This window comes from Zalophus californianus, chromosome 9, assembly GCF_009762305.2.
Source record: "Zalophus californianus isolate mZalCal1 chromosome 9, mZalCal1.pri.v2, whole genome shotgun sequence".
Classification (NCBI taxonomy): Eukaryota; Metazoa; Chordata; class Mammalia; order Carnivora; family Otariidae; genus Zalophus; species Zalophus californianus.
In genome coordinates this window covers 104,225,654-104,248,720 of record NC_045603.1, presented here as the reverse complement: position 1 = coordinate 104,248,720, position 23,067 = coordinate 104,225,654, and the positions used below count along the sequence as shown (strand labels likewise).

Here is a 23,067-nt window from a genome sequence, read left to right as displayed (position 1 = left end):
GTCAGGTTGATACATCTGGAATATACCTAACATACCTAACAGATATCTAATGTACCAAACGTATATTTTAATGTATACTTAATATATGCCCCTTACATTTTATGATATTAAAAAGAAGAAATTATAGACTGACATCCAGAGAGTTTAAAATACTCTACCTAAGTCCCAAAGGGCAGACTGGAAATCATTAGGTGGCATAAATGGGAGGTGATAGTTAAAGGAGGTAAACTATTAAATAGCATCATGTCACTTTGGTTTCTGACAGTTTCGCTTATAAATATAGTTTTACTAAAGGACCAGCTCAAGGGAGAATGATTTACAAACCAGGCAGAGGTATATTTATAATAATCCCTTCCTCATAAATGGGTCAAAACTCTCCAAGCATGTCCACATCCATGATTTCATCTGCCCTCACATCTTTGTGATGGAAGTAGAATTATTTTTAGTGGTCTATAAAACACAGATGCAAATTTCCAGTTCTGGCAATAAGGCAGGCCAAGCTTAAACCGAATTCACTGTTTTTACGATGCAGAGAAATGCTGAACAATATCAGCTGACACAAAGAAAGGGGATTCCTCAGTTCCAGGGAGGAAGAGAGAACTTAAAGCTGAGTAATGAGCTGAGGCACTACAGCTGGGCTGCCCGTGGAGGCTGTGGGCCCAGAGCTGGGGCTTCAACATCCCCACGGCAGGAGATGGAGCTAGGGGACCCCCACAAAGCCAAGAGTGGAAACCGAGGCCTTGGCAAAAAGCCAAGAACCTGGAAAAACTGCTCCCCAGTAAAAAACCCAGGTTAAAATCTCTGCCCACCCTCCCAAGGAAGAGATAAGGAGAAGCTGACTGGCACTTTTCCTGTTGTCTCAGAATTCCAGCTGAAGCCCCAAACCTAAGAACAATAAATGAGAAGTACCCCTCAAACAACAAAGGCACTGGATAGATACTGTGTTACAAAACTAAGAGGTATCCAAACTGGTCTTTTGACCCTCCCCTTCACCACCCTATCTAGCCTACATAAGCAGAGGACTAGAAACTGGAGTCCTGGAGGTAGCTGTGGTGGAGTGTGCTTCCCCAACCCTCCCCCTAAAGCCAAGGGAGGTGAGCCAAGAGGAGCATCTCTTGAGACTGGAGTGCCTGCGATAAAAAGACCAGCCTGTCACCCCCCAGCCTGATGCCTACTAAGGGACAGTACCTATATGCCCACCCCCATGTACCAGAGCAGAGGGCTACTCTCGGGAAAGCGCTGACCCATGTCTTTTAGAGTCTGGACGGTGCACACAAAAACCAAGGGACAGGGCCTGCTTCCTGCTTCAAGAATTCTCCAGGAGAACTGGGGCAGTTATGTAGATGGGGTAAGGAGAAAGGGCAACAAATGGGAAGCAGCCTGCAACTCCAAATTTTAACTAAATACAACAGCCTTTACTGGGCTGAGTGGATGACACTGACATGACATGAATTGGCTGGATTCAAGCCACTGTAAAGACTCGCCCACAAGGGCCACCTCAGCATAAAGAGGCTGTGAGATTCACAAAACATCTGGGAGATGCCACATCACCCACATCAGGGAACTGTGTGCTACAAAGGACCCCAGCGGGGCTGTCAAAGGACCCACAGAAAGAAAGAGCCAGTGTTGAGATGACTACCATAGCAGAGAATATGACGGCCAGCCAATGTCAGACAAGAAGCAGCACCAAGGAGAGAGACTTGAGCCCTACTTCCTCTGAGTCCCTCTCCTCTGCCCTAATCCTGGAAGCCCAGAGTAGGCAAGAAATGGAAGAACTAGAAGAAGGGGAAAAAATAGGTCATGACACTTCTCCATACAAATGTGAAAGCCAGGCGTAAGGCCTGAAGTAGTCTATGGACTTCTTTAATATTTACAACATGAGTCCTAATTATTGAAATGAGACTATTCTAATAACTGAATGTGAGTGGAAAGCAAATACAGGCCTCAGAGAATGTGAAAGAACAGGGAAGGGAGATCCAACTGAGAGAGTCTGAATGCAGCAATGGTAGAAAAATTAAAATGTTTCCTATTTGTAGGAGTCAGTTCATTACATATACATATTCCACTGATCTCTGACTGAGATTCTGGGTCTGAACATTTTTTTCTCATGATAATTAAAGTACCAGTATGCTGTGGGCACTTCAAGTCAAGAAGCAAGTATCAAAAACTGTTTCTGGACCACTGAAACCACCAAATGCAAAACAGCACTATTGCAACACCTCCATAACTCAGGGTGCTTAGAACCTCATGGGAAAAAAATTCACAAAGAAGATGGACTCACTCTCAAAATTTATATGCCACAAAAGGAAATGATCCATCACCAGTGAAAGTAGTAGATACCAGAAACAGGATAATCATTCCCCAAGGGCTGAAGTAGATAAAATAATTTTAAATAGACTATAAATATTTTATATTTATAAACTATATATATTTATAGAATTTATATATTTTTAAATTATTAAAAATCTAAAATATGGAAGAGAAACCAAAAGGGAAAAAAATACACTATGAAAAAAACCAAAAAATTTGAGAAAGAAAATAGAACTTTTACAAATAAAATAGCCATTAAAAATAAAAATGCATTTAAAGGTTAAACAGGGGCACCTGGGTGGTCAGGCAGTTAGGCATCTGACTCTTGATTTCAGCTCAGGTCATGATCTTGGGATCCTGGGATCAAGCCCCACGTTGGGCTCCCTGCTCAGTGGGGAATCTGCTTAAGGATTCTCTCCCTCTTCCTGTGCTTCTCCTCTTATTCTCTCTCTCAAATAAATAAATAAATCTTTTAAAAAATAAAGGTTAAACAGCAGTTTAGAAAGAAATGAAGACTACATCAAAAACTAATAATGTACTATATGGTGACTGATATAACATAATAAAAAAATTATTAAAAAAAGAAAGAAATGAAGAAAAAATTGTGAATTGGAAGATAGAGCTGAAGAAATTACCCAGAATGTAACAAAAAGGGATAATGAAATATAAGATATGAAAGTGCATTTAAGAGAACATGTACAATGACAAAGACCAATATATTTTATTTTATTTTTTAAAGGTTTTATTATTTATCTGAGAGGGAGAGAGTGAGAAACAGTATGAAAGGGTCAGAGGGAGAAGCAGGCTCCCTGCTGAGCCGGGAGCCCGATGTGGGACTCCGGGATCATGACCTGAGCCAAAGGCAGTCGCTTAACCAACTGAGCCACCCAGGCGCCCAAAGACCAATATATTTTAATAATAGAGTTCCAGAAGAATAAAATAGAAAGACTAGGAGAGAGGAGTATCTGAAAATGACTGAGAATTTCCAGACTGGAGAACAATATGAATCTGTAGACTGAAGCATCCCACCAAGTCTCAAGCAGGATTTTTTAAAAAATTATGTATGAACTCAACATTGTAAAACTGCGTAACACTAAGGTCAAAAAGTCAGAAGAGTGATTCAGACTTACAGCAGACTTTTCATCAGCAACAATAGAGTCCAGAAGAAAATGGAATATCTTCAAATTGCTGAAGGAATAGAACTAATACAGAATTTTGTACCTGCCATTATTCATGAGTGAACTCAAAAGGAAAAGAGACAATGTCAAACAAAGACTGAAGAACTGAAAAGAACTACAAAATATGTGCTTCCGTACTAAGGAAAGAAATCTAGAAAGAAGGAAGAGAATGAGAGATGAAATAGAGCTTCCTCAAAAAGACTTCCTTGGGAGCAGATCTGAATTCTTTGTCACATCTACAGTATGTAAAATACAGCATCTCCAGTTCAAGACCCCCCTCTCAAGGCCAAGGAAACACAAGACATCCCCGTGCCTTTAAAGCCCAAAGCCCTTTCTCTCTGGTACTATTTTTGAAGTCACAGAGCAGAGTTGTCTTATATTCTTCCTTCACCACCCCAAGACATTCTTTCTTAGAGAAAACCTGGCTCAGCAATATTCTTTATGCATTTGAGCCTACACTACAATTTCCCTGTGCACCTGACAGTACATAAATGACTAGACACAAAAAAGTTTTCTCCCGCTGTATTCCAATTAATCCCTATGAAATATTCAAGTAGTTGTCATTTATCAATGAGGCTAAAAGAATAAGTGGATTCTATTTTTTAAAAAAAAGATTTTATTAATTTATTTGAGAGAGAGAGAGCACGAGCAGGGGGGAGGGGCAGAGAGAGAGGGAGAAGCAAACTTCCCACTGAGCAGGGAGCTCGACTCAGGACTCAATCCTAGGACCTGGAGATCATGACCTGAGCTGAAGGCAGATGCCTAACTGAGCCATGCAGGCACCCCAAGAATTAACGGATTCTTAATGGGGGAGGGAGGGTCAGGATGGTAGCAGATGCAGATCCTCAGACATAGGGAAGTTAAATGATCCAACCAAGGTTCCAAAGCAAGAGGCTGAAGTCCATCTAAACACAGGTCTCCTTGTGCCCAGATATGCCCGCACCTTGTGATGACATGGTATCTTTCAGAGGTTTCAAATGAAGGCACTCCGCTCTTTCCTCCCCTCTGCCTCTTCTCTCTCACACACACATGCACATACATACACACACTACATGGAGATCGTTGTCAAAGAACTTATAGGTATTTGGCCCCCAAGTGTTAGAGGAACATTTCCTTAAGTCTTTGGTTTAGAATTTCTGTTCATTTACTTCTGGGTCTGAAAAACACAAGTTAGATGACCTTTGCTGCCACTTTATCCTCTCTCTTTCAAATGGACCATGAACTAATTGTAACTCCTCAGGAGGCACTGATGTGTGCCTGTCCCTGGGCCAACTGTGCATAAACATGACTACACACGGTGCTATCTGTGGATGTCTCCAAGAAGAGCTGTGCCTACCTCTCAGAGACACCAGGCCTGTTCCATTCCCTCATCCAACTCAAGAACATTTTCTGTGGTCATTTTCTTCTTCAGGATCTTTTCTTCTTTGAAGTTCTCCAGAATAAGGCCAAACTCGGCAAATGGTTTCTCAGATGAGACCAGACCGGGTGAAACAGTAGCCACAGGACTGGTCATGTCAATTCCCAGAGGTTTCTGGACAGACAGACAGGCAACTGGTGCCACTTCCCTGGCTAAGAAAGGTAGAGAAAAATGTGCTTCCCAGTAAAGGCTTCACCCCTGTCCCTGGGGCTATCCCACACTAAGGTCAGGTCTAGTGAAGAGGTGGGGATGTATGGGTGCAAGGAGCCAGAGAAAAAGGGCAGGACTTGGGACCACTGGACTGTCTATACATTTCACCATGGTGGTCAGTGCAGAGAACCTGAGTGGAAGTGCAGGGGCATAGCTTCCCCTACTCAAATCACCAGGCCTTTGTAGCCACTGCCCCTCCCACTGCCTCTGGGCAAGGCTTTCCAGTCCACAGATGATGCCTGCCAGACCTCTTACTGGAGTCCCTGCACACATGACAAGGACTGGGATAGAGCCTGAGGGTACCTCCTGATGATTAACTCTTTCTTGTACCAAGCAGTACCCAGCAGAGCATACTTCCATGGCATTGAAAGACTGTTATGTTCTTGGCACCAAAAATTTACATCCTTTCATTAAATATTCAGGATATCATATTTTTCTTGATGGCTGGCAAATCTAGGCATTGCAAAGCTCAAATGGGATCCAACCTGAGATTTTCCAGTGGTTTGTAATATTTTTGTTATGAGGTTATGAGAGGGAGGGGATAAAGAAAAAATAATAAAATGTTCTGTTCTCAGGAATTTGATATACTGATATAATTATAATGATATAAAATCATAGATCTTAACACTCCACAAAGGCTAACCAGTTCTCCAGAGAACCAATATCATAGGCTGGGAAGCTTGTTTGGTGTGGATAGGGAACGTGAGAAGACAGGAGCGGGCAGGTCCTGCAGGTAGGTCATTCTCTAGGTAACCACCCTTAGGCTGGCACTTCTCATCTGAATTGTCCAGAACACTCCTATCCACTGTTGAACCATGGCCGAGGCCAGCAGTGCAAGCTCCTTGTCCATGATGCCCAAGACAGTCTGTGACAACCTGATGTTTGATGTCCACCTGTACACCTGTCCTGATGTCACCCGCTTCCTTCCATCCTTGTCTTGAACATGACCTCAGGTCTCTGGAACATGGGCTCTCTGCTTTGGTGTCAGTGCCCAGAAAGTTCTCAGGAAGCCAAATTGTGAAAACTTCAGTATATTTTGTCTCCATTCACCTACCCTTCCACACACATGCATCCTAGCCCACCATCCACTACCTACACTTCTTACACTGCCACCACCCCTGCTTGCCATCTTCTCCTGTTCTTGTGTTCCCCAAAGAAAGTCCACCTGCTCTTCTGTACATCCACTCAGCCCTCAAGTGGCCAACCAGCTATTCTGATGAATAATCTATGTGAACAGAGGCAGGCTAGAAGATTCAGACTCACGTATCCTACTAAAAGTATGTGTCCTAGGACTTCCATGCACCTCGAACATCCTAGGCAACCACCTCCATTCTCCCACACCAGCTCTAACTTCACTTCTCTCTGCCCCCTTGACTTAGTTAGTGCCCATCTCACTTCAGCAAACTAAGTTCTGGGGAACCTTTCTCTAGGACTGCTAATCACTGCTGGACCCTAACTCATGCTTCCTGACCTCAACCGCATTCCCTCTGAGACTTAGGAACCCTTACTGATATCTTTGGGATGTCCCATAGTATTTTCTACTGACTGTTACCTCCTCCTGTGTCTTCAAGCTCAGACTATACTACAACTGCCCTCACCTGTCTCAGGATCCAGCCCTGCCATCCCAGAGATCCATAATATCTCCTTTTTCAGCTTCCCCCACCACCACTCTATATTTTCTCATCCTCTGCTCACTGTTGGTCTATCTCTGAATTGTACCTCCTTGGCTAAGGTTAAACCTCCCGCTCCTGTCCCTCACCCCACTACCTACTGCCTTCTTCCAGATCTGATTCATCAAGCCCCCCCACTTCAATGTCCAGTCTCTCATGTGCCAACAAATCCATCTCTTCTTTTCTCCTTCAGTCAAAACTCTTGAGTGGTCCACATGTGCCTCCCATCACACCCTGCCATGCCTCAGCACTGTGTAGCCTCACTGACTACTCAATGATCACTCTGAGCCCATTCTCAAGGTCCACTGTTGACACCCAAATCATCAAATCTAGTAAGGTTTTCTCAGTTCCCATCTTCCCTACCCCCTTCTCCACTCAATACTGATAGTGATGGCCTTCTTGCCCTCCATGGCCCTGTGTAGGAAGGCTCTTCTACCTCTCTGACCATTCTGGCTCCACTCGCTCCATTGCATCCCCTTCTTGTCCTTTGAATGTAAGGGCTCCATCTTCAGCCCCTTCATCATTTTTTTTCTCTCTGTTCCCTCTCCCGAATAATTTCATCATTTCCACAGCTTCAAATATCACCTCTAAATGAACTCTAACTCTGCACATATGCTGGGTATCTTCAATTTACCCTCCAAATCCACCCTCTATCCTTCCCACCTAGACAACAGCAAAGGGTTCCCTTGCCCTCTGGCTTCTGTTAAGAAAAGCCCTTCTTCCCTCTCATGCCTGGACTATGGCCTCAGAACTGTACCCCACCTGCAGTCTTAGCACCCCCATCTCAGCCTTTACCCCACTGCCTCCCTAATCTTCTGGAAGAGCAGCTCTGACCACAACACTCCTCACTCAAACACTATCAATGGCCCTCCAATGCCTACCAAATGGGATGCGAGCTCTTCAGCCTGACACAAGGGCTCTCCGCATGTTATCCCTTTCCTGCCACCCCAACCTTCTCTCACTTCTCCCCCTATATAACCTACGCTTTAATCCAATTCAACTCACTCTTCCTTTAAAATCCAATGCATATGCCTTTCAACATATTACTGACTATACCATTCTTTCTGTTGGGAATGTACATCCCTCCTCTCTACCCCATTTATGTCCACCCTTCAAGATTCAGCTTTGTCTTCATCTTTATACATGCTTTCTCCACTTATTCCATCTAATTGTGTCACCCTCCTTCTGTAAACCTGTAAGCCTTTCATCTTTACCTCCCTGTAACATCAAGCATATTCTGCCTTGTATTTTATAGTTGTATCTGTGAACGTGGGTGTGTACCTTACCTCCTACTAGACTATATACTCCCTAAAGGAAGGGACAATTGAGAGCCTGTGATCTTGAAGGTCTCCTTGAATCTAGAGATCCCAAGAGCAAATTGCCTTACAGATAACAGATGCTCATAACTTTCTGTGAATGACCAACCATCCAAATTCTGGAAAGGGGAAAAAAACAACTTAAAATTATTTTCATCACAATTGGCATGAGACACCCCATTTCAGGGACATTTCACAACTTATCTTAGGAAAAGGCTTCTCATCTCCTGATCTTTCAAATAGGCTGGGCATAGGTCAAAATTTCTGCCTATTAAATAACTGAAAAACAGAGCCACAAGATCCTATCCACTGCAGACCAAATATGAGATCTGAGTCACTGTAATCCCCTTGGATTGGAGCTTGGAACCCCAGGCTGACCTGGCCATCCAGACATGACAGCAGAGGTTCTGACCCTGGAGAAACACTACGCAACATTTTAGCTCTGGACGGTGGCCAAAACACACCTGTAAGCATGACCAGGGAGGGGATGTGAAGACAGAGGCTACAAGGGAATTATGTGCTCATAGTTGGATTAAGCCAAGTGTACTGGTCTTCAAAGTGACCTGCACCTTTGTCTTAGCGTACTGACCTCTGCTAATCTGAGAAAGAAACACACACACACACACACACACACACACACATATTCATGGCCAGGCTGAACCCAGAGAGCTTGGTATGGGGCAAAAAGATGCACGGGCTCAAAGTCTAACATACAATATTTTCCAAAAAAATAAAACTGATGAGTCTTTTTCCTTCCCTAACCAGGCAAGTTGTTCAAATTCTCTGAGTCCACCTTTCTTCATCTGAAAAACTGGGAATACCACCACTGTCCCACGACTTTGATGGATTTTTTTTTTTTTTTTGAAGAAGGGTTAAAGTAGTAGACATGAAAAAGACGTAAAAGGTATTTTAAACAATCAAAATGTAAGGTGATATTATGACTTCTAGGTAAAACAATTACCAAAAACAAAAGCCACCCCAAGATTGGAAAGAAGCGTCCTGATCATTAATTGGGTCATTAGTCCCCAGCACAGATCCATCAAGTGTTAAAAATTTCCCCTTGCTTATCCACTCCCTTCTCTCTTACTCTCCTCCCTCTTTTCCTGATTCTCTCCCCTGTTTCTTTTCCATCATACTTTTTTCCTCCCTTGTCTAGACTTCAAATGGTGTGAGGCATAGCCAAGAGTCTGAGAACATGGCTTTCCCCCCAGGCAGCTCCAAAGCTGGGAGACAGACACCGCATCAAGCAAGCCACACTGCCCTTCCACCAGGGCAGATGCACAGCAGCCACTGAGGAGGACGCGGCCCAACCACACAGCAGGGGGAGCCATGCTCTCCCAGGTCCTTATGGTTGTCAGACTGGATCCCGCTCTCCGCAGGCGTGGGTGCCCCTGGACTAGACAGACAGGCAGACGGAGAGACGGAAACAGACAGACTAAATAGCTTTGTCTTGCCAAACACCCATTTCCTGTCAAGTCACAAAGCCCAGTCGGCACAGAGGTAAACGCTGAACTAGATCTAGAAAACTTCATTATTTTTTTGGAATGGAGGCAGCATCAAAAGACAGCTGCTAAATTGTTAAACACACAATTAGAGTCAAATTTCTGATATAGGCACTGGGAGCCCAGAGAAAATACTAGATTCTCATTACTGACACAATGGAACTTCCTAATACTATACTCTCCTCTGTACAAGATTCAAACTTGGGGAGCCACACAAGGAAATGGGCTCTGAGAGCTAAAAAGTCATAATTCAGACCCAGCAATTTCACTCCTAGGTATATACACAGAAGTGAAAACGAGGATTCAAGCAGACACGTGTATCCCAAGGTCCACAGCAGCATTATGAGCCAGAGTGTATTCACAACCCAAGTGTCCATCCACGGATGAAACAATAAATAAAATGAGGTATATACTCGCAATGGAATATTATTCCGTCATGAAAAGGAAGGAATTCTGACACCCACTATTTCACTGAGTGAAAACACACTCAGTGAAATAAGCCAGGCACAAAAGGCCAAATACTGTATGATTCCACTTAAATGAAATATCTACAATAGGCACATTCATTGAGATAGAAAGTAGATCAGATGTTACCAGAGTCTGGGGAGAGGGAGGAATGGGAGCTATTGCTTCGTGGTTACGGAGTTGCTGTTTAGAGTGACGAAAAAGTTTGGAAGTAAGTAGCGGCCATGTTGTACAACGCTGTAAATTAATGCCACTGAATTGTAATAGTTGAGAATGGTTAAAATGGCAAATTCTGTTACCACAATAAAAAAAAATCGTAAAGGTCATCATTCACATCTTCGACTATCAATAGAGGGGACTTGTAGACTTAGCTTTCGTGAGACAGTTAAAAGAAATAAATCTTAAAACCATTCTTTCCATAACTGAAAGTGCTTAATCTCACCTCCAAATGACACCCAAGTCCCTAACTTATCTTGTGCTTCCTTTTAACTGAATCATCTATCATACAGATTGTCACGACATACCTAGCTCTGAAATGCGTGAGATGTGCTGCCAATAGCTAGACTACACAGATGAGCTCCAATTATAGAATTATTATTGTTCACAATAATGCATGAAAAATCCATAGAGACAGAAAGGAAACGCATGATAGCCGGGGCTGAAGGGAGGGGGAAATGGAGAATGACGGCCAGTGGGTGGGGGTTTCTCTCTGGAGTGATGAAATGTGCAGGAATGACACTGTGGTGACGACTGCATGACTCTGTAAAAATACTAAACACCACTGAGTTGTATGCTTTAAAGAGTGAATTCGATGGCATGTGAATTATAGCTCCACAAAGATGTTATTTAAAAATAAACAAACAAACAAACAAATAAATGCATGAAGTCCAGGGAGCTCAGCTTACAAGGGCGGTCCCCTGAACTCAGAATCTTGTCTGAGGGTGGAGACTGTCTATTTTCCAGGAAGGAATTACCAAGAATGGGTGGCGAGGTCAGGCCATGCCAAGGAGTGGTCATCCCAAAGCCAAGACTGACTAGTCCAGGTCTTCCACTAAGGTCTACAGAGGGAGCTGAAGAACCAAAGAGCACCCAGGCAGAAACCATGGGCACAAACGAATAGCTAGAGAATGGGACTGTGAGGAGGGGCATGCTGAGGGACCCCACAACGGTCCTCCCCAAAGAGGAACAAGTGTTCAGCTGCTTATCCACTCCACACAACCAACAAAAGCTGGAGTTTCCACAGAGCAAATCCAGGCAAATTTCCATGAGGCTAGCCCAAAGTAGTTTTTCCCAAAATGGATGGATAGTGAGTTCTTCTTTCTCCTCTTCCCCATATGGAGAAAGAAAGAACAAATGCTCTGAAAGTCTAACAGACCTGGATTTAATTCCCAGCTCCAATACTGTCTGGGTGATCTCGGCCACAATACACAAGATCCTTGGTCCTCGGTTTCCTCATCTGAAAAATGTCAGTACCTGCCCCACAGGACTGACAGAAGGACAAAATGATACTCAGCTCATGAAGCCCAAAGAACATTGCTGGAGACACACCAGGCATTAAGTGGTAGTTATCACTCCTGCCCCATCCTAAAAATAGAAAAAGGAAGGAGTTATATTTCAATATAACTAATTTTTTAAAATAAAAATGAAAGTATGATGACTCCACAGATCATAGGACCTGAGGCTGGGAAGGGACACAATGTGGGGAACAAGGTGCAAACTTAAATACAAATTTTCCAGCACACTTTTTAATGATGAGATTATTTCTGCTTTAGGAAACTAAAATCTAATCTGTCACTTAAGATGTGAAATTAAAGCCCTTTCTTATTGTGATGTGTCTCAATGCTGTATTGAACTGTTGCCTCTCTTTATCTATAAACCTCCAACACCTCTACTATATTAAAAATATTTAGTTCATTTTTTTTTTCCAAAGCCAAGGTTTACATTTGAAGCAAAGTTTTATTTTCTAGGCAGTCTGTCCTTCTGCACTGAGGAGTTGTATTTAGGTTTGGGGAATTCATGCCAGAAAGCAAGGGGATGTTTGTTTGCCCAGGTGGTGTCCTTCCTGCTCTCAGGGGCCCTATTTCCAGATATTTGGACCATCAAAGGACTTCCGACCAGTTTGGCTTTGGACCTTAGGCTGAAGGCAGGGAGCCTTGTGCCGTGAGTGGGAGAAGATGAAGGAGGGACAGGTGGACAGCTGCTGGGCCTAAGGAAGCCCTGTGTCCCCGGGGCCTGACCCTCTGGTGGGAAACAGCAGTCCAGATGGTCCCCCAGTCCTGGCATTCTACTGGCCTCACATTGGTCGACAGTTGTGAAGAACGCCACAATACCAGGCCTATCGGGACTGATTTTTCACTTCCTTGATTATTCTGGTATCAGCCAGACCACCTCGGACTCTGTTTCTTTTTGTTTTACATTTCCATCCTTGAACTTCTGAATTATGTCAGCCATCCAACAGCATCTACAAAGTTGTCTGAAACACTTTGAAAGTTGTTTCATGGCCCTGCTTTTTCAAACCCTAGTGGTCTGCCTTCTGATGAGAATGATTGATATCCACACAGTGATTTACACTCATTCTCCCATACGGAGCCTCACCGCTACCCTGTGACGCTGACTGGCTAAGGATTCTTATCTCCATTTTAGAGATGAACAAATGTAAGGCTTGATTCCTCCAAAACTCTCAGAGAAAAAGAACAAGTCAAAGAATGTGACCCGGTCACTTCTCTAGCTGTAGCCTTATTTATCTTTATTTATTTTTCTTACTTTTGCTAACTAACATCTTTGAAAGGTTTCAGCCCAACATGGATTATTTCGGAAGGACACAAACAATGTAAATGACTGAACATGACACAATGGTCACAAAGTAAACACAGCTTAATTGAGTAATCAAGCCAACGTTTCTGCCCACAAGCTATATGCGGAGAACATTCATTTACTGTCTGGATTTTGGCGTGGTTCTCTAAAGGACAGGACACAAGATTATTTCATTTTCTTTTCAGCTAGGTTCAAGCGGGCAATGCCGAGAGCGTATCCAAGCGGATTAAAAGAACCCCCCTCATGAATATTTCATGAGATTATCACAACACTATATTCTGAAAGGGTGGTTTCCTCCAGGGATCTCAAAGGCCACATCTCTAAGGGTGAGTCTAGCCCATGCCTCCATCTTAGAGCTAGAAACCAAGTCAGCCTCAAAAGCCTTCCCGTTTTCCATGTATTTGAGCATCAAACAAGGCAGCCAACAAGCGCTTCAAGGACGATGGGAACGACAGAGGCAGGTCCTAGATGAACTCCTTTCTTAGGCTGATTTTAAACCCTTGCTCCTTATTTAAATGTCTCCTGGGAAGAGGGATGGGGTGAGGGGCGGGGGTCCTAGGAGACCGACCCCGACAAGGAAGCATGGAGAAGCCTTTGTTCTTTCAACTCAGGTGGAGTCCACAGCAGCCTGTCCTCTGGCCAGCTGCAACCCACATGTGCCCTGGTCTCTACCCTGCAGTTAATGTGTGTCCCTGGCCTGGCCAACCGCAAAGCTGGCTGGTCCACAAAGAACTGCCGACAGTTCGCCAAGGGGAATCCTACAGCACAGCCTCACCTCTCACCACCCTGCTCCCTCTCAGGGGCTGAAATGAGCCTAGAGTGGGACAGAAGGGGAGCAAGCAAATAAAAACAGCTCGGAGCTATATCTGTCTGCAGACAGCATAGTGATCTGAATTTTGCCGGACCTCCTGGTGGACGTGTATGAACTTTTACTTTACGGTCCGAGCAATTATTTTTAAACCTTTCCAATGATAGATACCTCCACCCCACCCCCACTCTGCTTCCACATCCCTCATCTCAGCAATGATTTTAAGCCAGTACAAAGGTGGGACTGGAGAGAGGATAAGAAGAGGGTGAAAGGTTTAGTAAGCAAAATTTTTCCAGAAACACTAAGCAATGCCCTCATACGGGGTTTAACACATACGAAATGTGGTCATGAGAAAGCAGGAGCAAAAAGAGCCTGAAGATCTTGCTCTCTGTCACATCACTGCCTGAGTGACTGACTCTTTAGGAGCCTCTGTTTTCTCAACTGGAAACAGAGTTTGTCCTAAGGTTCCTTAAACTGCTCTGATCCTAGAAAGTAAATTCCCAAAGAGACATTACATTTATTCTATGTCTGTTTGACAAGTGCTTCAAAGTTCATGAATCTAGAACCACCCTCTCCCCACCCTTTGTCTCTCTCACGCAAGCAAGCACAAGCGTGCGTGCCGCACACGCGCGCGCGCACACACACACACACACACACACAAACCAGGTGCCAGAAGATGTTTTTAAGTGAACATGGTACGGACAGCAATGGTTTGGTGGGGTTCTTGGAAGGGGAGGAACTGAAGGGTCCTGGCTTCTTGCCAGTCAACCCACCCTTTCCTCATCCTCTGCTCCAAGCCAGATTTACTATTCCTTTCATTCCCTTGGTCTCTGGGGAAGTAAAGGCCTATTTCAATCTCTCTTCAACTCCTGAGCTCCAGGCCCAAACTGTTCTCCTTATGTCCCTTAAATCACCACTTGAATTTAATTTAATTTCTGCAAGTAGTAACCGTGTTCCCCAAATTCCCACCGCCCCCCCCGAACCCCCCCCCCAGTCATCTGGGCCTCTTCCTGCATTCTTCTCCCACCAGCCTGGCTCCCTGAAGCTCCCAGCCATTTCACAGCTCTGCTTCTTTAGGAGGCCCTCCAGGGCTTTCACCCACACAGAGCACAGCCTAGAATGGCAGCGAGGCTCTCAGGGGTCCCAAGGCTCCTGGGAACCTGAAACTCCACTCCAGTTCCCTTCTTGCGGCGAGCAGCTGCTTCCAAGGGCCCCTGACCATAGAGGGAAAGGAGCAAGGGCTGCTGCAGCGTTCCAGGCCTGCATCTCCATTGGGTCAGTAAGCCCTCGTCTTGAACACCTAGGCACCCCATCTGGGAATTAAGACACATAGAAGACCTCTCCCGTAGTACCAGGACTTTACGTTCAAACAATCACATTCACTGCTTCAGCCCTCCATTTTGCTTTCTCTGCCATGGGTTCAGTTAGTCTACGGGCCTGGCTTTGAAACGGCACTGCAAATCATTCCATTTTCCCAGGGGGATCCTGTCACTTTTACTTGTTTTATACAGTATCCAACCTTGAGGTACATGTAAACAGGTGTTTACTAAATTATTTTAATAATGACAGCCATGGCTTGGAGTGTTGTTTCATTATCAGAATGTTTAGCACTCGTGTTGCTAAATATTTAGCACCTGATATTTTGCAAAACAATTCCCATGCCTTTTTTGTCATCAGTCTTCTGCTCTCCTCCAGTGCCCAACATTAACGGAGGCAACAGTGAGGATGGGATCTCAAAACAGACTAAATCAGCATGATTATTTTACTAATTTGTCTTGTTGTTAAGTCTTCAGGTGTCTCCCCAAACAATCTATCTGCTTTCTTTAGTCTGTGTCGGAAAATAAAATTGTCTCCTGCTTTTGAATGCTGAGCATTGGTTTCAGAGTCCGGCAAGGAGGCATGGGGATGACACGGACTGACCTGTCACTACCTGGTGAGGCAGCAGGAATTACTGAAAAGGAAGAAGACCCTATGGGGCACTCATTCACCCCTTCTAAACACCATGGCAAGGGTTTCTTAGACCTCAGAGAGTTTGCCACAACAACTAAGAAAGCCAAGTGAAGGAAGGGCTGGAAAACATCACTGAAAATTAGAACAAATCTCAGTTACTGCCTAACCTGGGTCTCGGGAGCTTTTCTGCCATTACCCAGCAGGAGCCCAGCCAGACTCATAAACAGAAATCAGCTGTGAAGTGTACCCAGTTGTTTTTGTGTTTTTTTCCCTAATAAAGTTAGGAAAATGTCTTCTTGCCTTTGAGCCTGCAAGCTTTGTAACCCTATAGGTTAGGGTTTCCAAATCCCAAATTTCTGGTCACCTCATGCTCCACTGGGCTTGGGAACCCCTGGCCCCTCTGGTTACTAAACCATCCATGGTAAATCAGGGAGAAAATTAATATACGGCCATAACAAGTTCGACTAATCGCCCAAAAGGCTCCCTCAAGGCTCAGTAGGATGCCGTCTGTGCAAGAAGTAAACAGAAGTCTGAGGTAAGAGTGTGCAAGAGTGGGAGAAATCCAAAGTGGGTTTGCATTACCAGAGAGTGGCAAGGTCCCTGAGGGACTCAGTCACCCTGGGGGTCCTCTGGTGTGTGTGGTGGCATGGGAATACGCACTGGTCTTTGGGGTTCTCTGCACTGGGACAGGTGTGGGCATAATCAGAGTCACAGCACACAGGAAATTCTCCAAAACCTCCCAATAGCTTTCTTCACCAAACCTAATGGGAGTGCCCCTTTCCTGACTCCTAAGCCCTGGAGCGCCACCTACTGGGAGAGGTAGAAAGCACATCCACTTTAGGTCTTCCTGAGTCTTGCATTCATTCGTTCAGGCGGGCAGGCATTCATACAGTCATGTATTAGGGGCCTGGAATGAGCGGGAACCAGTGCTAGAAGTGAGGACACAAAGATCAGCAGGGCTTCGAAATCCTCATTCAGCGTGCTTCAGTATAAGTCCAAGGTCTTATATACATAGAAGAACCCACCTAGGGCAGTTTTAAGTCAAAGAAAAAATTGCAGTAAGAGTTCAAGTCATCACCAAGACTCTGAGAGATGGTTGAAGGGGCTAATGGCTCACCATTTCATTTGCAAACTACTATACCTAGAACATCTACCAGTAGAGAACAATTGTCCACTTCACATGAGGTAGAAATGTCCAAACAGTTTCAGGGGACTGCATTACCAATATTCCTCTCCACAACTTGCTGAGTCCCCAAAGTGCATTAATCTTTTGTGTAATCTAAAATATATTTTCCTTATTCAGTGTGTGTGTGTGTATGCACATGTGCACAGACTTAAATACTTTTAGTGTGTGCTCTATAGAAATAATGAATAATTGGTTCTTGTAATATAGTCTATTATGTATTATTCTGATACACTGGAAAGTATCAGAGCAATACTAGGAATGATATTTAGAGCCTCAAAAGCCCTTTTCCTCCAGTTTCCTCCATGCAGTATCCAGAAAAAGAGAAGCTAATGTCACATTTTCTAAAGCCTGAACAAGCTGAGGTGCAAGTGACACTGTTCTATGACCATTTGTAAAGAGAGTTAACTGTGATCACTATTATTATTACTTTATTTTGATGATTACTATTCTGCTGTATTGCTAAGTAGCTAAAAGAAAAGCACAGTGTGTCTTCCACTCCCAGAACACATGTTTCTCCCCTCTGCCTTGTCTCCAGCAGATAAGGGACATTCTGATGTTTTATTTGCTAAATGGTTGACTATTAAGAAACTCATTTGCTAGCTGGAGCCTGCAATGGAAAATCAGCCCAGAAAAGTAGGAGGTTGGCGTGGGACCAGAGCAGATAGGGCACTAGAGGTAAGACAAGGCCCACATGAGCCACTCCCAGCCTGAAACCCAGGGTCAAAAGCCAGTCCTTCAGTGAACCTTCAGACTATTCCAGTGCACTGATCACGAGTCTCCATACCCCAACCCTCAACACACACACACACACACACACACACACCACCACCACCACCACCACCACCACCACCACCACCACCACCACCACCACCACCACCACCACCACCACCACCACCACCACCACCAAAAAGCTGGGGAGAAAGGGCCAATGCATTCAGTGCCTTCAAATCTGTCAGGAAGAGAAGAATGTAAAGCCCTGCACTGGCAACTTTTTCGGTTCTCCACTCTTTGGTTCGTCACCATCACTGATCTGAGGTAATCATTTGGCTTCTCTTCTCTCTCTCTCTCCTGAAACTCTAACCCCCAATTACGTTTCATCACCCCTTCGGTTATTAAACCACCCCAACCCCTTCCTTGTAAATATTCGTGCTTTTCCAGGTCTGCTTTCCATACCTCCATCACCCTCTTTCTCTCCTCCCTGAAAAAAAACCCTGGGCAATGCCAGTGACTGAGGACAGGGGAATGGGCAATGGAGGGGAGACAGGGATCCTGGTGCTCTTTCACCTGAGCACCGCATCCAGGAATGGAGGCAAAATTGCTCCTGTGAATTATATAATCACTGCAGCTTCAAGGGAGAGAACTGGAATTCAGGTTGCCATAGTGTTTGTTGGCATGTTGCTGGAAAGGCAGAGCTCCTGGCCACGGCTCACTCGCTCCTGTCCCTCCATTTTTCTCACAAACCTCTCCAGGGTCAGTGTTCCTACTTTTAATGTCTGCTCCCTGCATTTCTGTGGGGCTGGGGGGGGGGGGGAATGACGGGGGACAAAGGGGCAAAAAAAAGGAAAGGGGCTAAGAGGGGTTTCTCCCGCACTAAGAGGGGACCTGGCAAACTACTGAAGATTATCCTTATGTGAATAATAATTCTTGCCACGGCATACTGCCATTGTTAGTGACAGTAAGGACAATACTACTGAGCTCTCCTCTTCGAGGCTGCTCAGGCTGAGTTGAGAACCTGGAGGGGAGACATCCATCCCCACTCTTCACAAATATCACCCTTTCCTTTGTGTCTCTTATCCTCAACCTCCTAACGCATCCACTGCTCCATCTGCTAGGAAGGGGACTGGAGGAACAGGTGACAGATGGGGTCATGGCATAGAGAAATCCAGGGACAGAAGCTGCCCTTATGACAAAGCCCTGGCTCACCCTAGAACCCATGGCCCTTGACAAAATTCTCTCTACCGAGGGGTCAAAATCCCCACACTGCCACCCCAGCTGGAAAGCAGAGGGACAGCTAGCCCCCAAATCAGTTTCAGGATGGACAGAGACCAGGCAGGTAGCTCTAAAGGACAGGGGATCTGTCCCCAAATGGTGGAGATGGGAGCAGAAGGAGGAGGAGGCTGGAAAGAAGAGACAAGGAGGCAACCCCTCCACCAGGCTGGGGTCCTCAGAGAATCACTTAAAGTACCCCACGAAGTAACAGCACTAACAGCGACAGGTATTCAGAAGGACGCAATTGAAAGGGAGTGTAAACAGGGAGGCTTGGGAAACTGGGAGAGAAAAAGGGAAGACTACACCCAAAAGAGGCAGAGAAAGCCATGGAGACAAGACAGAGATGAAGCTGGAGGCTGCCACACTCCAGCAAGACCATCCCTCCACACTCCATCATAACCTGAGCTGCTGAGCAGTGCCAAAACATAATAACTTGTTAATATGAGGGGAGGGGGGGAGGGAGAAAGTTTCCAAGAAGTGGGGAGTTGTTACCTGAAAGCCTTTCCCCCTCACTGCGGGGAGCTGGTGACACTTGATGCCCAGGATGGAGATGCTGGGAAAACACTGGGCAACAGTGTGGAGTCCTGTGAGCTCGGCACACCCTTTCATTATTTCCTTAAAACATGAAAAATCAAAGCCCACACACCGCCCGAATTCTAACTGCTTACATCCTCAGGTGCTAGCCCACATGTGGGTGCGAATCAGAACACACGGGGCGTGGGTGCACCCGGGGTCAATGGCAGTAGAGAGGTGGGTGGGTGTAGGTGAGCCGAGGGAGACAGGGAGACCCGGGGAAAGACGGAGAGAGAGAGAAGAAAGGGAGCCGGGAGAGAGGAAGAGAGAGAGAAGAAAGGGAGCCGGGAGAGAGGAAGAGAGAGAGGGAGCGAGGGAGACGGGGAAAGAGGGAGAGAGAGGCGCCGAGACTCACATCTGCATCCCAGGCCCCCCACCCGCCACCTGGAGCGCGCTGCCGGAGAGAAGGGGCGCCCGGCAGCAAGCGGGATGCCCGGCGGCGGCCCGGGGCGCGAGGCCGACCTGGGGCGGGGTGCGCGCGCGCGCTCCCAGCCGCGCCCCGGGCTAGGCGACGGACCCCAGCCCGCGGGGCTCGGCGGCGCCGGCGCCCCCTCCCCCCCACCCCCCCGCGCCGCTGGCCGGGCAGTTGGGCTTTCCAGGCAAACGCGAGAAAGCGAGGCAGAGCAGACACTTGGGGAACTTTTCCCCCTCGCCTGGAAATTCATAGGAAACACATGCTCTGGAGAAGCCGGGCACGGGGAGGGGGAGGGGCGGGAATTTTCCGCTCCGGCTCGCGGGCGGCTCCGGCCCGGGTCCCGTCGGGCTCCCGGCCGCTTGGGCGAGACCGAGGCGCCCCGCCGCCGGGCGCCCCTCGCGGACGCAGCCCGGGGCAACTCCGCAGGGACCGGCCCGGGGGCCGCGGGGAGCGCGCAGGGGAGAGCGGGAGAGGGGTGGAGAGGGCGGGGAGACCGGGCTGGAGCCCCGGCGAGGCGGCGGGGTCCAGCCTTACCTTGATGGTTTTCCTCTGGAATGTACATCCTCGTGTTCTCATTGACCATTGACCAAAAATTGTTTTAAAAGGAGAAGCCACGAAGAGGAAGAAATGGCAAAACACCCCCAAGCGGGTCTGGATTAATCCCTCCTCCGAGGTCGGCTTTCGTGCAAAATTCAAGGAAGCCGTGGATCTGCAGTATTTCTTCTTCCCTTCTGATGATTACCTGATTCCCATTATTGCATCAAACACCAAAAACTGCTCCTTTCCACTACTGCCTCCTTTTGTGAAATTGTAATGCATCCTCAGTACATCCGGGCCCCTTCCAAGAATTTAGCACCGCACCTCTGGCGGCTACACCATTTGAAAAAATAAATCGAGAGAGGCAGAGCGAGAAGAGGCGGAAAGGAGGGGAGTGGGGGAGCGGCGGACCCCCGGACGGGGGGAGAGGGGTCCGCCCGGGCCAGCAGGGGGGCTGAAACGTCTCTGCCCGCTCGTTGCCAGTCCTCCCCGAGGCCCCTGTCGGCTTTTCTCTGTCAAAAAGATCCAGCAACTCCTGAGGGCGAGCAAGCAGGAAGAGGCGCCGCCGCCGCTCCGGGCCGCGCCGCGCCGAGCGCCGTTCTGGCAGGGAGCTGTTTCTGCAGAGGCAGGGAGAGGGAGACACCGGGCGCGCGAGAGAGCGCCGCGCTCACTGCCGCCCAGCCCAGCCCCGCCGCGCCGCGCCGCGCCCGCGCCCTCCCCTGCCCGCGCCCGCCCGGCGCGCTGGAGGCAGACGCGCTGAACGCTTCCAGATGTGGCGGTGGCGGCGGCGGCGGCGCGCGGGGAGCCGGGCGCACGGCGCAGGGCGCACGGCGCGGACTTGAGCCCGAAGTTGAGCACCAGCTCGGGCCCTCGGCCGCGCCAGCCAGCCAGCCTGCTGCCCACATGACGTCAAGGGGAGCGAGGCAAGGCGGCGGGCCGGCCGAGGGGCGGGGGTGAGGGGGCCGCACCGGGCGCCCCCGGAGGAGGGCGGGGGGCGCCGGCAGGCCGGGGCGCGGACACACCCCCTCGCGCCCGGCCGCCGGCGCCGCGCCCCCCTCCCCACCCCGCCGGCCCCCGGCCCTCCGCCCTCGTAATCCTGGGCGGCCCCCGCGCGTCCCTGCGCGGCCGACCACGTCGGGAAGGCCTCTGTGAGCGGAATTCCAAGAGGGGGGGGATACAATCTGCCCAACTACCAGAGTCTCTTTGCAGATCGGGCCACCGAACAAAACAGCAAAATGAGCCGTGATTCCGTGATTCTGTTTGATCAATTATAATCAGAGCGGTTGTAGAAGTGACATGTAGAGGCGAGGATGGGAAGAGGGGAGGGGAGAGAGAGAGAGAGAGAGAGAGAGAGAGAAAGGGCTGGAGAGGCGGGGCCTCGTAGGCTAGGCGGTGGTGCCCAGATGTCTGAACAGATTAATAGACCCCGGTTTTCTAATTCCTTGGAGGCAGCCGAGCACGTGTGCTACTAGGATATCCTTACCTACTTCTCTTAATTATTTCTGCCACTCCCGAAGGAATCTATTGAGCGCCTCTCCTTCCCGGAGAAGCAAACATTTCTCTCCATCACTCTGCAACCACAGCGAGTTCCAGGGCACCCCCTGCAGGCCCGGGCTGCTCTAGAGTGGGCCTTCGTCAGCCCTAGCCAGGGAGCCTACAGCTTCCTGGGGGAAGACCTGTACCTTCCTGCCCTCAGACCGCCTCGCCTCGCATCCACACTTCTTCCTTGGGTGATCCCGTCTGTCCCCGTGCCTTCAAGCAACTGTCTATATCAAATTTGTATCTCCTGTACAGACCTCCCTTCCTGAGTGCCAGGTTACACAGCCAACCTCAGTCTCCACTTGGCAATCTGATAGCGTCTCAAACCTCACGTATCCAAACACTGAATTCCTTATGTTCTGTGCAAAACCTGCTCCTCGCACAGCCTTTCCCATCTTTGTTGATGGGGCCAAACATCTGGAGTCATTCTTGACATCCCTTTGGTTCTACCTTCAGATAGGTCCAGAATGTGTCCACATCGCAGTTTCTCCCCTGTTGCCCCCTACCCCCCAGGTCTGAGCCAACATCATCCTTCACCTGAGTTTCTGCAGTAGCTGATCTTGCTGGTGTGCCTTCCCCTCCCCACCTTTGGTATATTCCTGATAATAGTAGTCACAGTGATCCATTTAAAACGTCACATCACTACACTCCTCTGCTCAAAACCCTCCAGAGGTTCCCATTTCACTCAGTAAAAGCCAAGGTCCTTAGAGTAGCCTACAAGGACCCACATGAACAGCAGTGTGCGCCTTTCATCTCCTACTGCTCTCCCAGCCATAACAGCCTGCTTGGTATTCCCCAAGCACTGTAGGAATGATCTCTTCCACACCTCCTTCCTCCTGCCCCCCCGCCCCTGTGTCTTCTCTCTCTCTCTCTCTCTCTCTCTCTCTCTCACACACACACACACACACACACACACATACACACACCCTGAGCCCTTTGCTCAAGCTGCCCCACAGAGAAGCACTCTTTCCTCAGATGTCCTCTTGGTGAACTCCCTCACTTCCTTCAAGACTTTGGGGAAATGTCACTTTCTCAATGAGGCTCATCCTAAACACCATATTTAATACTGCAACCTGCCCAACACCTCCCCCCACTGCTACTCTCCCCCTTTCTCTACTTTTTCCATGGTATTTAATCCGTATCTAACATACTGTACAGCCTACTTATTCATTAATTGTATTGTTCATT

General features: G+C 47.5%; 1 protein-coding gene across 1 annotated transcript in view; it reads right to left on the bottom strand.

Annotated features, from left to right (window-relative positions):
- The window catches only part of CACNA1C (calcium voltage-gated channel subunit alpha1 C), a 650,688-nt gene extending 629,719 nt beyond the window's left edge, over window positions 1–20,969 (bottom strand). Inside the window, 1 exon segment of the mRNA XM_027592946.2 lies at window positions 20,338–20,969. Within this exon segment, the coding sequence (XP_027448747.2) occupies window positions 20,338–20,386 (49 nt within the window). The 5' untranslated portion in view covers window positions 20,387–20,969.
- Between the last annotated feature and the right edge of the window lie 2,098 nt (window positions 20,970–23,067).